The following is a 17194-nucleotide window of genomic DNA, read 5'->3' as shown; positions in this document are numbered from 1 at the left end:
TTTCTGGAGGCCTGGATGACGCCCAGGCGACCAAGGCAGGTAGGTAGGTACCTTCGGGCTTTTTTCTTATAAATGAGGCATGTTTGGGCGTCGTTTTTGGTTATGAGGAATAAAATATCATACATTATCATACACTGCTCTATATCCTCACCTATCTATACAATTGCGGCATATTCTGTCCCATACCTCTCCTACATCGTTAGATACTTTCTGTCTACTTCACCAGATGTCTCTTGAAATGGGCCGAGGAGGATATAACGCCCCTGCCAAGAGCTCATATCCTGAATCTCAGGATGCGGATCAGAATTAGAGAGCCGGACATCAACATGCGAGCGCATTGGCGCTCGCTGCTTTCTTGATTGGAACTTTGGAACCAACAGACCAACCGGCAATCAGTTGATATGGCCCATACGAACGTGAAGCCGACCAAGTTTGGAATCATATCGTGCTATTGGACATTTCATTTGCCGACACAGAACCTGCAACCCATTAGCCCCAGACTCAGAATATCGGACTGGTACTCACTTCTCAAAAACAACACCCAACACATCCTCAACATCACCACTCTCGCCCTTGCCCGTGATCTTTGCCAGCATATCGGCCGCATAGCGTAGATGCTCTGCGGCGGTGACGATGTCGATTTCGGACTCGTCATGGTTGGGTTCATTCCCGGGGACGGGGTCAGCTGAAGATGCCTGGGACAGGAAATCATCCAGATGATCGAGACATATTTGTAAATTAGAACTTTGGCGATGGGTCACGCCTAGAGAATCTTCCCAATATGAAAGATCATATTGCTCAGATCCGTCCACGCCGAGCGGCGAAGCAATTTCTTCAAAAGTTGCGATTAGACCACGTAGAAAGGCCTGTAGGTTCCCGGGATCTGTGGTAGTAGCCGATTCTCCGCGTCTGGCCTGTTCGCAGGAAATGGCAAATACGCGGTTCGCCGGGACAGCGGGGAAGATATCACGGATGAGATGGAACAAGGGTAGAGGCACATCGCCGTCCAGAGCAGTGTGAAGCTTGTCACACTTGTTGATCGCCACAACGAGACACTTGCCCGCCTCAACACAGTCATTAACAGCATCGAGAACCTCCGGCTCAACCGAAAGCCGAGCACCAGAAGCAGTGTCCTCCAACGAAACAACCACAACCACAACATCCGACTCCAATGCCCTAGCTCTAGCCCTCCGTATCCCCTCCTTTTCAACAGCCCCAATAACAACATCCCCAGACCCATCCGCTCGAATCCCCGCCATGTCCCCAAGTTTACAAAACCACCCACCAAGATCAACCCCGACATCAACAATATCGCGCGTAGTCCCTTGCTCAGTACTAACGATAGCCGCCTCCTTCCCAACAACCCGGTTAAGCAGCGAGCTCTTCCCCGCATTCGGCGCCCCAAGCAAAGCAACCCGGATCCCATTTCGCAGCAGCTCCCCACGCGAAGCATTCCTAATATGGAATCCAATCTGCACAGTCAAAGCCCGCACCTGCGCCGCGACAGACGAAACCAGCTCCTCGGTCGACTCGTCGAAGTGCTGGTCTTCGGAGAAATCAATCAACGCTTCCAGCTCCCCGCGCGCATACAGTAGGCCCTGGCGCCAGGCCTCGTATCGGCGCACGAGGACATCGCTGGATCCGCGCACCGCCAGCCGTCGCTGCTGTTCTGTGTCAGCCGATAGAGTGTCGCCGAGGGCTTCGATCTGTGGGAGGCTGAGGCGGTCATTCATGAATGCTCGGCGGGTAAATTCGCCTGGTTCGGCATAGCGGACGGAGAGAGTGGGTGTGTTCGTTGAGGCGATTGCCGATAGGACGGCTTTGGTGATTGCCGGGCCGCCGTGGAGGTGTAGTTCTAAGATGTCTTCGCCTGTGACGGTTCGTGGGGAGGGAAAGTACAGAATTAAGGCGCCCGCGTCGAGTACTGTTTTTGGCGTTGGGGGTTGGGTTGGGTCGTAGAGAGTGCGAAGTGCTGCGTAACGGGGATTAGGGAGAGATGTGTTCGGACAGAGACTTTTGTATATCTGGTCCAGATTAGTATTGGCGGGTCGGGTGGATTGGATCGCATACCGGGACGCAGGCCGGTCCGGATATGCGCACGACGGCAATTGCTGCGCGACCTGGTGCTGTAGAAAGTGCATAGATTGTAGAGTCTCCATCTAGCATAAATTTGGTTGAGCGTGTGGACGAGAATGCTCGAGCTTGGCTGGGGCTTCTCGGTGCCGATTCACAGAAAAGGCCATGATGTCGGATATATGTCTTTGGTGAGGGTTGCGGTCGACTAGCTGGCCATGGTTGGCTCACTGATGGGCTGACCCGACGCAAGAGTCGGAATGCTCGCATGCGCATTAATTAGGTCAAGTTGGAAATTGGTAATTGGCAAGATATTGTAACCTGTTGATCAGATAAAGCACACCTACACGTGATGATAAGACGTAGATGATTGATACCAAATGCGGCCTGAGGCTAACAGTCCAAATGTAGTGATCAACACAAATATCTCGATTGAATGTCTAAATAACAAATCTTCTTTTTATACAGATCATCCGAGTCCCAAATTGCGGGTTTAAAAGCTGAACATAAACAAAAACTCGGGTATCACGTCAAAACGCCAACTTTTGCCAAAGGCACAATTACTGGCATCGCCATTGGCTATCACTTAGGCACCGATGGCGTTCTTAACCCACTTCTCAAGACCACCCTTGGCGATGATCTCCTGCACATTAGGCGGCAGCTCGCCAACCTTGTGGGTCCACTTGGGGCCGTTGGGGCCTTCTTGGACCTCGATGCGGCTGCGGCGGACATCCCAAGTAAGAGTCCATCCAGTGCGGACGGTAAGGGCCTTCTCGCCCTGGCTGAAAGTCTCACGCAAACGGCTGACCAGACGAGGAACCTCAAGACCCATCAGGGCGTTGTTAATACTGTTGCGGGAGAAGATGTTGCCGAAGCTGCCAGAGACAACGAGAGGAATCTTCTTGGCCAGAATGGCAGTGGCGGCTTGCTCACGGGAGCTGCCGCAGCCAAAGTTGAAGCCGGAAACTAAGATATCGCCCTGCTTGGCGATCTTGGTGAATTCGCCGTCGTAATTCTCCATGACGACCTCCGCCATTTTCTCTTCCGAGACGTTGTCTTGGTAGGTGTATTTACCGGGATAGATACCGTCGGTGTTGACATTGTCGGCATCACAGAAAACAATCTCACCAGAGACTCGCTCGGGGAAGCCGGGATAGAGCTCGGTGAGAGAGTCATCAGAGGCGACTTCGACCTCAGCGGAAGCGGACTCTTCGGGTGCGAAGCGCTTCTCGCCATCAGCCACAAGGTCGTCCATCTCGCCGAGGAGCTTCTCTAGAGCCTCCTCAGTAGTAAGCATACGGTCCTCTTCGCGGATTCCGTCGCCCTCGCCGTATACAACGCCATTCCAGCCCTCGGGGGTCTGGTACCAGCCAGGACCACTGAGCTTTCCGCTCAAGGCACTCGCAGCCACGACTTCAGGGCTGCCAAGGTAAGCCAAAGCGTCCTTGGATCCCATACGACCCTTGAAGTTACGGTTAGAGGCACTGATGCCGACCTCACCGGGCTCGAGCAAACCAGTGCCGAGACCGATGCAGGGACCACATCCAGCAGGAAGAGTGGTGGCACCGGCATCAAGCAGGACCTGCCAATCGCCAGCCTCCTCGGCGGCTCGCTGCTCGGGGATGGAAGCGGCGGCAATGTAGAACTGAACTCCTTCGGCAATCTTGGCGACCTGGCCTCCGTTCTTTTCGGTAGCTTCCCGGAAGACTTGAGCAGCGGCACAGATATCAGAGGCACGCGAGTTGGTGCAAGACACCAGGTAAGCCTTGTTGACCTTGATGTCGGCGGCTTCCAATTCGCTCAAAGGGGTGGCGACCTTGACAGAGTTGGGGCCTGAAACGTAGGGGGTGAGGGAAGAGAGATCAATGAACAACTCCTTGGCATACTTGGCTCCCTTATCGGCAGTCATAGGGTTCGCGAAAAGCTCCTCAATGGCTGCGTGGGTGAAGTTCTGGGACGCCAAAGTCTTGTAGGTACCATCACCGCCAGCCAATCCCATGGCTCCGAGTGTGGCCTTGGCGGTCATCCAAGCCTTGAGCACATCGTCCATAGGGAACAAACCAGAAAGAGCACCCCACTCGGTGGTCATATTAGCAATGGTCAGGCGGTAGTCGATAGGCAGACTGCGCATGGTCTCCTCAGAACCAGTGAACTCAATGGCGTGGTTCAGAACATCGTCTTGTCCGAAGATTCCACACAAAGCGACAATAAGATCCTTTCCAGTGACACCAGTGGGAAGGACACCCTTGAGGTTGACCTTTGCGACAGGAGGAATAGCCCACCATGTCTTCTTTGTTGCCCTGCGACAATTAGTATCAATAATTTGATTGACAGGCACAATGGAACATACCAAACCGAAGATGCATCAGTACGAACAATGGGTGTACCCTAGTGCCGTTAGCATGAAGTCGTAAGATATGGTATAGAATTCATACCAATGCTCCAATGCCACCATAGTGGTTCGAGTGACTGTCACTCGCCACGCAGAGAGTTCCAGGCCAAGCATGGCCCTCCTCCACCATCAACTGATGTCCAATTCCGCGTCCGGCGCCATAAAACTCCACTCCGTGGAGCTTGGCAAACTCCTCGATCTGCTGGTACTTTTGGAGGTTCTTTTCGGACTTGTTCTGGACATCGTGATCGAGAGTCATGATAACCTGACTGGGGTCGTGGATCTTAGACGCTCCGATGGACATGAATTTCAAGGCCACGGGCCATGAGTTATCGTGGGTCATGCATCGGTGGGGGGCAATGGTGACATAGTCGCCCGACTGGACGAACTTGCCCTCGGGCAGGCCCACAGAGTACTTCTGGACGATCTTTTCGGTCAGGGTTTGAGGAACAGTCTTGGAGGATTGCAAGTTCGAAAAGATGGCGGCGGTGGCTGGGTCTTCCAATTGCGAGTGGAAGGCCTGCGAGGTGGAAGCCTGTTGGTATCCGAGTCTAGAAGAGGTGAAAGCGCGACGTTGCAGGACTGTCGGAACTGGACCTCTGGTAGAAGTGAAAGCGAGGCGTCGGAGAGTGCTGGGGACAGGGCCGCGCAGCAAGCGCCGGCCAAAAGTGGCCGAGGGCATTAATCGGGACTGTAAGAAGAAAATGTTAGAACCATGCAATTGAATTTGCTGACATCTCAAAATAACATACAGTCATGTCCACCGTAAATGTCCTTCAAGGATGAGTCGAGTCACCTAAAGGCGAAAAATAATATGTCGGTATTCGGCAAATGAGCGGCCTGGTATTCAGGGACGGGTTTACTCAGCTCGACTCTGAATGGTTGATTGATATGGGGAAGAGACAAACAGAACAAACCAATCGCGTCATTGCGCACGTGACTCGGATCATTTCCGCCGATGTCGGATCTTCTTTCTTTTTTGTACACAGTGGTATAGTTTCGTCTTCCCTACAAACACATTGGTATAGGATCATATACATATGCTATGGGGGTCGAGAAAGAAAGAACCAAAAATACCAACACTATCTTGCCTGGGAATATCTGATCCAAAACATAATGCATATACAGCATCTAGTTATGTAGTTATATGGGCCTTGATCAACCCCGCGATGAATTCCGATTAGAACGTTATATTGACAACATGAGTCTATGCAAACATGGGATCTATATATTAACTATATCAATTGCTATATTTCTCCTAACCAGACACCTCCAAATTACAGATATCCACCCAAATCCTCAAACAGTGACCGAAACCAGTGACTCAAGTCATTGACTCATACCCCGCCATTGATACAAAGCCATTGGGCTATATAACTACCTGGGCAACATCCGGTGAATGTACATTGAAATGAAGAGTTGAAGAATCAAATACAGCACTATATAATATCTGATCTCAGATATCTGATCTCTGACATAACTAAAGTTCATACTTTTCCCCCAAGGTCCACTTGGTCCACATCATTTTTCTCTTCTTCTTCTTCTTCTTCTTCTTCTTCTTCTTCTTCTTCTTCTTCTTCTTCTCCTTCTTCTTCCTTCACTCAATCCACCATACACAATTATGCCCTCCAGGCAAGAAGTTTCTTACTTTGGAGCGGGCCCAGCGCCCCTCCCGACCTCAGTCGTCGAAACCGGCGCAAAGGCATTCGTCAACTTCAACGACTGCGGTCTGGGTCTCGGCGAGATCTCCCACCGATCGCCAACCGCCAACAAGATTCTCGATGACGCCAAGTCAAACCTATCCGCGCTCCTCGGTATCCCCGATAACTATGAAGTCCTCTTCATGCAGGCTGGTGGCAGTGGCGAGTTCAGTGCTGTTGTGCAGAACCTCGTCCCCGTTTGGATCGAGCGCCGCCGCCGCCGAGCTGAGGCCGACGTGAAAAAAGACAACCCTGAGGCGGAGCAGGCCCAAATCGATGAACTGGTGTTCCAGAGACTTCAGAAGGAGGTCGATGAGGAGTTGAAGCTCGATTACCTCGTTACTGGATCTTGGTCCCTCAAGGCTTCCCAGGAAGCGAGCAGACTTCTCGGGTCAAAGTATGTCAATGTTGCCCTCGATGCTCGCAAGGCAAACGGCGGCAAGTTTGGAAAGATCCCTGCTGAGGATTCTTGGTCCTTGACTCCTACTAAGAAGGAGGGTGGCAAGGGCTCTGCATTTGTCTACTTTTGCGACAATGAGACTGTTGATGGCGTTGAATTCCAGCAGTTCCCCAAGTCATTGGAGGCTCAGGGCCAGGATGCCGAGGATGAGCGCCTCGTTGTAGCTGATATGAGCTCCAACTTCATCAGCCGCAAAGTTGATGTTAGCAAATACGCCGTCATATTTGTGCGTATCTTCAATGTTTCTTTATCGCAAAGCCAAGCTAACAGTCTATACAGGGCGGTGCGCAAAAGAACATCGGTGTCACCGGTATCACCATCGCTATTGTCCGCAAGGACCTTCTCCCTCCCCAAACCGCGACTCCTCCCCCCCCCTCATCCACCGATTGAACATCGGCGGTCTCCCGGGCCCAGTCGTCCTCGACTACGCCACTATCGCAAAGAACAACTCTCTCTACAACACACTTCCAATCTTCAACCTCTGGGTCGCTGGCCAAGTCATGGCCGACCTGATGGCCGAGTTCAGCGCCCAGAAGGTCAGTGGCCAGGAGGAGGTCGCCAACAAGAAGGCCCAGCTTATCTACGGTGCTTTGGACAAGTACCCCGAAGTCTACCAGGTTGTTCCCGACGCCAGTGTCCGCAGCCGCATGAATATCTGTTTCCGCGTCAGCGGTGGAGATGACGCGAAGGAGAAGGCATTCATCGCAGGTGCTGAAAAGCGTCTTCTCCAGGGTCTCAAGGGTCACCGCAGTGTTGGTGGTATGCGCGCTAGTAACTACAACGCGGTCCCTCTGGAGAATGTGCAGAAGCTGGTGAAGTACCTCGAAGACTTTGCTTCAGGGCTGTAAATTCAGATAATGTGTTCGGTGTTTGAGCGAATTAAACCTGGTTGGCCAGGAATGTGTGACGGGTAACGAAATAGGACGCTGAAGTTTCCAGGACAGTTGCGACTGTTTATTCAACATAAAAAGCTATGGCTATTTCTAACGACCTGATGTTTTGTCAAGCTCTTTATGCGCATTATATATGGTGTTTCTTTCTCATGTCAGGTTAAAATTGTCCCAAGTGGAGGACTTTTCAATTGCTTGACTTTCCCAGTATATCCATGCTATATGCTTAATGAACAAGATAATATTGATACAAAAAAAAGACATACTCAGAGCTTCCATACACCCCATTCTTTGAGATCAAGCTCTTTGATGACTCCATTCAATGGACCCTGCAGCTCTAATCCTTGTGCCCACAGCTTAGGCCCAGCCATGTAGCTGATGAACCCTTCAGGACCAGAAACTAAGATCAAGTTGTTCTTGTCAGAGTCACTTGCAGGCACCGAATCGATAGAAGCACGAATAGCCTCTTTCCCGATAAACGTATTTTCCTCATCCAGATAATAATCCACAGTGACCTGCCCAGGATATTGAGACTTCAGCGCCTCCAACTCACGAACAATGAGAGATTGATCCTCATCTCTCACAGCCACAATATCCGGAACCGACTCCCTCTTGCCAAACCAAGAAAACCAGCCCCGGCTCGGCACGGGCTTCAATGAATCACTCTGCCCACCGGCACAATCATCCTTCAATCGATTCGCCCACAGAATATGGATCTTGCTCTTCCCACCCCGGCTTAAAAGCGAATACCCAGCCTGCAACGCAGGCGCAATGCCCGTCCCACCAGCAATAAACAAGATATTCTCCGTCTCCTTCGGAATCACACATTCAATCTTCGGTCCGCGCATCTCAACATCAGCACCGACGTCAATCGTGTGCAGATATCGCGAGACCTCGCCGAACGGATCTTTCCGGATAAAGAACCGCAGACACCCTTCGTTCTCGTCTTCGATTGTCAATCCTGTCGCTGCTGTCGTTGGTAGGGGTGTGTAGTCGCGTCCGATTTGTAATTGTGGCTGCTTGAACATCACGCTCCAGACTCCGGTTGCCCAGGCTTCTTCGTAGACATCGTAGTTGGTTTCGCTGAATTTGCGCGGACGGAGCGTGAATAGACTGCTTGTTGCCGAGACGGGCTCGCGGGATACCAGGCGGTATTTTGTGAAAGTTTCTTGGTTTAGGGTTGCGGAGTCGTTGCTTTGGCGGATGTAGGCGCCCGTGGCTGTAGCTGTTGCGCCGACGAAGAGGATACCTAACCAGCGTCTGTTTCGGGATTTTGAGGCTGGAGATATGGCAGGCGTTGAAGTTGAGGTTGAAGCATAGCGAACTGATTTAGTCGCAGCTCTGAGGCCGCTTCTACATTGTAGACAGTTCATGGAAGCGCAATTGGAGGAGATGAAAAGTATCGCGGGGGAATGTTGAAAGGGTCTAAGCCAAGACTCGATCGACAGCCCCTTGGCACCTCTCTCTTTCCAACTTTTTGTCTTCTTGTTTCTTGTTTAGCCTCTAATTGATTCTCTTGCAAATTCTTTCAATCCTTAATAATTCAGTATCTTTGGGCAATGGAGACCCTCCTTAGCTACTGACGAGACAACAAGCTTCGCCATCTCCTCCTCTTCCCTTTATACACAAAGAGAACATGTCAAATACAGGCAGAGGCCTCGTCGCACCGCGAGATTCACTTGAGCTAGCCTCTCTCGCGTCCTCATCGCCCGCCTCCGTCGGCGGTTCCTCACGCTCCTCCTCCCCAGGCGGCGTCTCCTCATCCCGCAAACTCTCCCTCGAAGACGAAGATCCGCTCGCCGAGTCGCATCTGGATGCTGAACTAGAAAGCGGCCACAGAGGTCTCCGGTCGTACTCTGTTTCTTCAGCTTTTGATTTCGGACGCACTCTCTTCCCATTATCGCAAACACAGGGTGGCTACGCACCCTTAGGCACCCCATCTGATAGACCAGCCGATGGATCATTGGAACGCAATAAAACATTGACATACCTGAATGGCTTGTCGCTGATTGTTGGGCTGATTATTGGATCTGGCATCTTCTCGTCGCCTAGCCAGGTTAATGCCAACGCGGGGTCGCCGGGCGCCTCACTCATTGTCTGGGCTGTGGCTGGTCTGTTGGCCTGGACGGGAGCTGCGAGTTATGCAGAGCTCGGAGGTGCTATTCCTTTGAATGGTGGATCGCAGATTTATTTGGCTAAGATTTTCGGGGAATTGTCTGGCTTCCTGTTTACGTGGTGTGCTGTACTAGTGCTGAAGCCTGGGTCTGCGGCCATCATCTCAATTATCTTCGGTGAATATATCGTGCGAGCATTTGTTGGAGCTGATGTCGGCGATGTCAGCCCGTGGATCAACAAAGGCGTTGCCTTTGGAGGGCTTTTGACAGTGACGCTGCTCAATTGCATATCTACCAAATTCGCTACTCGCATTGGTGATCTCTTCATGTTCTTCAAATTTGTCGCTCTTCTGGGTGTGACTGTCATTGGAGTCATTGTCGCCGTGACGGGTCTTTCATCTGCTGGCGACGCAAATGAAGAATGGAAAACGCATGGGTGGTTCGAGGGCACCAACACCGAGATCTCGGATTTTGCTGTGGCCCTATATGCAGGTCTCTGGGCATTCGACGGCTGGGATAACGTAAGTGGACATTCACTTCTATAGCACGTCTCTACTAACACTCCCCAGACCAACTACGTGACTGGCGAATTCAAGAACCCGAATCGCGATCTGCCTCGGGTAATCCACACAGCTATGCCACTAGTCATTTTGTCCTACTTGCTCGCCAACGTCTCCTACTTCTTGGTTCTGCCTCACTCCACCATCGAAGCAAGCAATACTGTTGCCGTCCAATTTGGCGCAAAGGTGTTCGGCTCCGCCGGAGCCTTGATCCTCGCTCTAGTCGTGGGAGCCAGCTGCTTCGGAGCCCTGAACGCAACAACTTTTACGAGTGGCCGTCTAGTCTACGCTGCCGGCAAAGAAGGCTACCTCCCCTCGCTCTTCGGACGCATCGGTCTCTCTGCTCCAACAGGACCACCGGCAAGCAGCCGGCTGCGCCGACGGTCGTGGGCACGCAAATCTCTCTCTCGCATCTTCGGCGATGAATCTAAACTCGGCTTCACGCCAATCTACGCCATGGCCTTCAACGGGGTCTTGACAACCATCTACATCGTTGTCGGCGAGTTTGGGACTTTGGTCACTTTCTACGGCGTTGCCGGATATACCTTCTACTTCTTGACCGTACTAGGCTTGATCGTCCTGCGCATCCGCGAACCACAGCTTGAACGCCCCTACCGCACGTGGATCACCACCCCGATTATCTTCTGCTGCGTCAGTCTCTTTTTGCTCAGTCGGGCTGTCATCTCTGAGCCCTTGCAGACGCTCATCGTTGTCGCTTTCATCATTACCGGTGTGCCGGTTTATTACTGGCGGATCTACCAGCGGGATGGTCGTATCGAACTTCCCAGTTGGAAGTTCTGGAAGCGGTCCCGATGAGCTGTTTGCTCCTTTTCCCTCTTATGATTTTGATACCCATGCATGCATATATAGCTTAGGTGTATGGTACAGAAGACGTTTGTATTTGTGTTGTGGCACAGCCTGAAAGGCGACGATGTGATGACCATGGCTTAAGGCGGGCATTTTTGCTTCATTCTGATGCCTCGTCCGGTCTGTTTCTATTTTGTTTTATTACTGAAAATCTACATAGTGCTGCATATGGTAGCAACCATTATAGTCACATAACTAATACTTTCTAATGTTCTTTGTTTGATAATATTAGAACTATAGCTGATTTATCTTTTGACTCAGATGTCATTGATCAAATATCAAATATAAACAAGTATTAGCATTCAATGCCAGATCCGACGGCGGAGAAAAAACCCAGTCTCATAGAATATTATTGAAGCGCGTCACCAGGATTTCCAGACGTATTATACCTTGTCTCACAGAGTGAGCGAAGATTACGCTCACGTAGTTCTACAATGGGATCGCCATCGGCAATAGCCAAACTCTCAAAAATGAGCCGAGGACTTCTAAAGTCCAGCGTCTCAAACACCTCCCACGCTCTCAGTTTAGGGGCTAGACTTGTTCTGGGATCATAAGCGTGAAAATTCCATCGGCGATCAGTAGGACTAATACCAGGGCCTAAATTGACCCACCGGGTATTGACAAGAGCAAGATCATTTGCCCCAAACTCACAAAGCTCAACTTCGTAATCCGTTTTGCACGAGGAGCACCCTTTAAAATAAGGCGCTGGCTGCTGATCTAAGTAGTAGAGGTCAACGAGTGGCTTAATGAGCCGCTCAGCACGTAAATTCGACAGGTGCGGACAAATCCGGAAGGCGAATAGGGGATCGGTCTTTTTGCGTATATTTTTATCGTTGGGTACAATTTTATGAGCCCCAACTCGCTTGACTGCCATTATGTCTTGAATTCGGAGGCAGATACAGGGTAGCTCCGGGCAGATCTTTGCATCGATGGAGAATAGTGTGGTTGACTCGATATGCTTCTTCACCTCGACGTATGCTAGTGAATCGGTACTGATTCCTTGTTGGGGGCCGTAATAGACCGTCCTCATGGCAAGTTGGAGGTGAAGGAAGAGAAACTTACATTGAGTGTGTCGGTGATTATGTAGACACATCTCGAGGTCGGTTGAGTTCCATTTCCATTTGTGCACGCAAAACAGAGGATGAGGATGAGGATGTGTGTTTGATATAGCTGGTATTCTATAATCTTTTGAATCGTCGTATTTGTGATGGAGAATACAGACATTACAGGTAAAACGATCTGGAAGATCACGCCCTAGCCGGTAAAGTAGCAATAAACGATTCTCTTGCGTTCTGGGCATTTGTAGAAGCCTCCCACGAAATCCAAATAAAGTGTAGAATCGGCGAGTGCAAAGTAAAAAGCAGATAGCGTCATTTTTGTGAAGGTAGGCTGATATCATGAGAAGTAACTCTGTGGGAAGAGAATCCAATGATTTGCGAGGAGGATCGCGAGGGTGCTCGATCAGGGAGCTCATATAAGATATAAAGGCCTTGAGAGCAAACATGACGGAAATGTGTCAAATGCAAATCAAATCAAGTTCAAATGAAGATATACTAGGCTAAAAGAGAGTCTGGAGAGAATTGTAAAAGAAGAGAGACAAAGCCGAAAGTGAGATAGATGTGAGTCAAGGATGACACAAGTATCCCCGTTTCCGAATTAGGGAACGGCGGTGTATTCCCTACTATGTAGGGGCATAGCTTAGGGCTAATCATATACACGCATACATATATACATACGCACATATGGGAATTACAATTAAAGATTGTATTGTATGAAGAGGTAAGTTCTCGCTTTTATATGACTGACACTCAAACCCCAAGGCCATCCCAAATATCCGCCCGCAAGAGCACTGCTGGTTCGATATCTGAAATGGCGTCAGATTCTGCGAAGAACAGTGGCTCGAAGCATTGGTTGGATGGGTGGTAAATTCGCGTCGAGATGACAGTTCTCTCATTGACGAACACCTCTAGCACGCTCGAGTCAAAGAAAGCGTGTATTCTAAGGTTCTCTTCTGTCTCTTGGCCTCGCTCTGAAAAGGTGAATAGTGTATGTGGCGCAGTTTCATATCCATGGTTGACTTCCTTGTTCTCGATCTTTGGTCGGTGGATTGTGAATGTCTCGCTGAGTGGATGCCAAGAGAGAGTCGTGCAGTTTTCACCATCTGAAGCGTTATTAATATTTGGATTTCTAATCTGAGAGAAAAGAGAAGACCTTACCGGCAGTGTGAGGGATTTTGATACCCACGCGAGAACAAGATTGACCGACAGAGAAATTGGCGTCGATTTCCCATCGAGATGTCATGGACGCACCGGCGCCACCGTTGGCAGTCAAGGTAGACAAGGACTCGCGGGCTCGATGGCGCATTTGAGCCTTTTGCCGCAAACGTGCAAGTCGACTATCTGGACTGATCTTCATAGTGTGGATAGTGAATGTATCAACATCCGGAATGGCTTCGATCGAAGTAATGGAGCTCAAAGCCGATTTGCGAGCCTTCTTGACATTCTTCAATGTCATCAATCCCACAACACGGGGTAGGGAGATCAAGCCACTGAATCCCTGGCGGTGACGAAGAAAATCAGACAGATCCTCTTCTGTGATCCAGCCATAGACAATCTGCCGCGCTGTTTGTGTATCATAGAATGAATTGGCGGCATAAAAGCAGCCATGATCAAAGATACCAGAGAAAGCATACGAAGTCAGAGCACCTGTAGAGCTGGGTTCTCGATTTGTCTTGACAGAGACCCAGAGCTGGCCTCGAGCTTCTCGTCTCCGACGTGCTTCTGGGTCTTCTTTCGGAGTCGCACTATCCAGTGGTAGACAGCCCTCGGCTCCCATGATGACAAAGTCGCGGGATGTGCTTTCATTGCCCAAAGTCATCAGACTGGCTACTTCCCAATTCACGCCGAGATCCCCGGACCAGCGAGATGGCCGCAGGTTGAGACCTACATCGACCAGCGAGCCGATAAAGTCCCATTTCCGGAGATCCGTGGGGTCAACCGTATACACGAAAACAGTGGGTGTTTTCTTAGCGATTCCGCCTGAAATAAATCCATATAGAGTCGATGGATCGGAAACAGGCCCCTTTACCCAAGTGGTGATGCAAGGATCTCTCCAGCCCGTCACATCGAGATGAGTAGGCGGACCGCATAGGATGGGGTTACAATCTTGTCGCTCCCAATTCTTGCCTCCATCTCGCGACACAGCCAGGCTGAGTGATTCGCTTCCATATGTATACGGAAGGGTGTGGTGGATTGGGAGGTGTTTCACAGATGTGTACATGATCGTCAGAGCGCCCGGGTTCCCGGAAAGGTCAGTCGCTCGTAGACATCCTGTGAAGACGCCGCGGCAGTCATATTCCGCTGTTGGGCTCAATATGGGATCAAGAGATGGCGTCCATGATACCAAGTCTGAGGATGTGGCGTGGCCCCAAGAGATATTGCCCCAATCATTTCCGTGGGGGTTCCATTGGAAGCATAAATGGTATAATCCTGTTGCTGGATCATATCCTAGGCCACAAGGGTCATTCAACCACCCTGGAGCAGTTAGATGGAAAGACGGTCTCCATTGCGATTGATTTCGAGGCAGATCTCTCTCGTCGATCTTTATGGTTTCTTGGCTTGGGCGTGGCGATATGGATTTTTGCAGAGGCTTGAGAATGGGCACTTCCAACTCTGAAGTTGGTATCGACATGATGAATGTTTCCCAGATATGTAGCACCTCCAGAGCTGAAATATAACATATACTCTGTCGAGATCAGACTCGGTTTCCGTGCCGCTCTCTGTATAAGCGGGGAATCCTCCGTTTCTCAAAGTACTTGATTTTATTAATTGATGAACCTTGCACGTCAGAAACACATATTAGGATATCGTGAAGCACGAAATCTTCAATCCTTCGGGAATTGGTCGGAAGTTCGGGATATGCAGGGAAAATGTCGGGGAAACTGAACAAGTCACAAGCGTAAGCCGATCTCTGGGGTAGTGGAGAATATGCCAGTCTGAGTATGATGTTCTGCAGCTCACTCTGTTTCAGCTTAGTCCCTTGACTACTTACTAGTTGTCTCACTCCCTAGGTAGTTATACCACACACGTTGTGTCGATGAAATGGCAAATCTCGGAGAAACTCGATACGTCAATTAAATCCGAATGTCTCAAAAGTTTTGCAAAATCTGGGGAACCTCCTCTTGACCTCAATAGAACTTCTTTTCGACATGGATCGTAGTATATAATGGACCATGTTCGTTGCGGGGCATGGATCACCCTCATTTTACAGTGTTTCTCTACTCTCCGCAACATGATGTTCAAGGGTGACTCGGCTGAGATCCAGCATGTCGATTTCTCGCACTCCCATCCCAGGAAGGCCATCAATGCCCAATTGATATTCGCCTGTACAGTATTCGGCGCGGCTTCATTTTTATTCGGCTTCGACGACAAGATTATTTCTCCGGTTGCTGCATTGCCGGCATTTGTGGGTGGCTCTGCGCCCATAGCATGGGGATAACATGTGATAACATTAATTTACTAATTTGAACAGGTCGAGAAGTTCCAAGGACCAAACCCGGTGTCTGGGAAGTACATACTCACGGCACGCAATCAAGATCTCGTCTTCTCTCTTCCTTTGGTGGGTTCCGTGATCGGAGGTTTGCTTGCTTCGCCATTGAACTTCCACCTTGGTCGCAAATGGCCGTTGATTGCTGCATATATCATATCCGTGGGTGGCGGATTGCTTCAGGTTTTTGCGCCGAACCTAGGGGCCTTTATAGGAGGTCGCTCGATCAATTCTGTTGCGCTGGGGATTATCAATGCAACTGCCCCTTTGTACATCGCCGAGGTAGGGATTGTTCCACCCTGTCTACATCTCGAGACTAACTATTGCATTTAGGTTGTTCCCGCATCTATACGAGGGAGGTCTGTCAGTTCAACGAATATTTTGAACCTCACCGCTGGAGTGATTGGCACGGTCGTGGTCTTCAAGACTGAGAAGATCGACGGGATCTTGTCATATCAGATCCCGCTCGCCGTGCAATGTGCTCTGCCAGTCATTCTTCTCTTCTTGACAATCCCTCTCCCAGAAAGTCCGCAATGGCTTGTCGGAAAGGGCAAACTAGAGCGCGCTAGAGATAGTCTTCGGAAACTGCGTGGATTCAGCGACGAAGAGGTAGACGACGAGCTTCATCTGATGGAGCGAAGCGAACAGAACGAGCATGAGATTAACGCTCAGGTCAAATTCTGGCACATTTTCCAACAACAACACCTCAAGCGAACCATAACTGCCGGATCATTCTTCTCCCTCAACCAAATATCAGGCATCATCCTTTCAACGACATACGCAACCGTCTTTCTTCAAGAGATAGGCATCGGAAATGCCTTCACACTCACCATCATCGCATCCTGCTGCACATTAGCTGGGACCATTGCTGCCCCTTTCGTCATCGACCGAGCCGGTCGCCGACCAACAGCGTTCGTCGGCATGGGCATCCTATTCACAATCGACGTCGCGGCCGGCAGCTTAGCATTTTACAAAGGAAATAAGCAAGCCATCACGGCCATCGCTGGGCTGTCCTTTGTATTTAATTTCTTCTGTGCATCTTCTTTCTTCTCGTTGGCCAATCTCATGCCATCCGAGATGGCAACCCCCAAACTCCGCCACCACACCATGTCCTACACTGTTGCCTGCGCTCAGACAACGGCCGTTATCACCACGCTGGCTGTTCCACAGCTGACGTCGGCGGATGCGGCTAATCTCGGCGCGAAGACATATCTTGTCTTTGCGGGTTGTATGGCTGCCATTATTGTCTTTTATTACTTTTTGATGCCAGAAACGCGGGGCAGGACTTTTGCTGAAATCGATGAAATGTATGCGGCTAATATTCCCATGTGGAAATGGAGATCTTATGAGACTTCGTTCCAGATGAGGCCTCGGGGATCGAAGGGGGTGGTCGGTATAGATAACTTAGATGGATTGAGGTCATTGTAACTATATGTATATTATTGCGCTCTTTATTCTTCTATGCGATGTACAGGCTCAACAAGTCTATTGAGAGGCCATTACAACCGCTTTTACATTCAACCACGATGTCTGTCTACAGTATAGTGATTCGGATAACTAGAAAAGCTAAAACGGACATCCAAAAGTCCTCCT

The 17194-nt window shown here is 50.2% G+C and overlaps 7 protein-coding genes across 7 annotated transcripts; 3 read left to right on the top strand and 4 right to left on the bottom strand.

Moving 5' to 3' along the window:
- Window positions 1-521: 521 nt before the first annotated feature.
- Window positions 522-2349, bottom strand: N7529_000896 (tRNA modification GTPase; the record flags this gene model as incomplete). Its single annotated transcript, XM_057236427.1, has 2 exons — window positions 522-2024; window positions 2071-2349. The coding sequence occupies 2 exons, from the start codon at window positions 2347-2349 to the stop codon at window positions 522-524; spliced, it is 1782 nt and encodes a 593-aa protein (XP_057103230.1).
- Window positions 2350-2659: 310 nt separating this feature from the next.
- lysF (homoaconitase LysF) lies at window positions 2660-5223 on the bottom strand (the record flags this gene model as incomplete). The annotated part of the gene is made up of 4 exons (XM_057236426.1): window positions 2660-4373; window positions 4424-4461; window positions 4509-5156; window positions 5218-5223. 4 exons carry the CDS (start codon window positions 5221-5223, stop codon window positions 2660-2662), a joined length of 2406 nt encoding a protein of 801 aa, XP_057103229.1.
- An 863-nt stretch (window positions 5224-6086) lies between these two features.
- On the top strand, window positions 6087-7473 carry N7529_000894 (O-phospho-L-serine:2-oxoglutarate transaminase; the record flags this gene model as incomplete). The annotated part of the gene is made up of 3 exons (XM_057236425.1): window positions 6087-6851; window positions 6905-6908; window positions 6962-7473. The coding sequence occupies 3 exons, from the start codon at window positions 6087-6089 to the stop codon at window positions 7471-7473; spliced, it is 1281 nt and encodes a 426-aa protein (XP_057103228.1).
- Window positions 7474-7781: 308 nt separating this feature from the next.
- On the bottom strand, window positions 7782-8888 carry N7529_000893 (cytochrome b5 reductase family protein; the record flags this gene model as incomplete). The annotated part of the gene is made up of 1 exon (XM_057236424.1): window positions 7782-8888. The coding sequence occupies one exon, from the start codon at window positions 8886-8888 to the stop codon at window positions 7782-7784; it is 1107 nt and encodes a 368-aa protein (XP_057103227.1).
- A 263-nt stretch (window positions 8889-9151) lies between these two features.
- N7529_000892 (putative amino acid transporter) lies at window positions 9152-11005 on the top strand (the record flags this gene model as incomplete). The annotated part of the gene is made up of 2 exons (XM_057236423.1): window positions 9152-10150; window positions 10199-11005. 2 exons carry the CDS (start codon window positions 9152-9154, stop codon window positions 11003-11005), a joined length of 1806 nt encoding a protein of 601 aa, XP_057103226.1.
- A 1859-nt stretch (window positions 11006-12864) lies between these two features.
- On the bottom strand, window positions 12865-14746 carry N7529_000891 (glycoside hydrolase family 32 protein; the record flags this gene model as incomplete). The annotated part of the gene is made up of 2 exons (XM_057236422.1): window positions 12865-13217; window positions 13273-14746. The coding sequence occupies 2 exons, from the start codon at window positions 14744-14746 to the stop codon at window positions 12865-12867; spliced, it is 1827 nt and encodes a 608-aa protein (XP_057103225.1).
- Window positions 14747-15346: 600 nt separating this feature from the next.
- On the top strand, window positions 15347-17029 carry N7529_000890 (uncharacterized protein; the record flags this gene model as incomplete). Its single annotated transcript, XM_057236421.1, has 3 exons — window positions 15347-15520; window positions 15587-15883; window positions 15935-17029. The coding sequence occupies 3 exons, from the start codon at window positions 15347-15349 to the stop codon at window positions 17027-17029; spliced, it is 1566 nt and encodes a 521-aa protein (XP_057103224.1).
- Window positions 17030-17194: the final 165 nt, after the last annotated feature.

This window comes from Penicillium soppii (genome assembly GCF_028829465.1).
Source record: "Penicillium soppii strain IBT 18220 chromosome Unknown utg000001l, whole genome shotgun sequence".
NCBI classification, from domain to species: domain Eukaryota; kingdom Fungi; phylum Ascomycota; class Eurotiomycetes; order Eurotiales; family Aspergillaceae; genus Penicillium; species Penicillium soppii.
The sequence above is the reverse complement of the archived record's forward strand: the minus strand, read 5'-3'. Positions and strand labels throughout refer to the sequence as shown.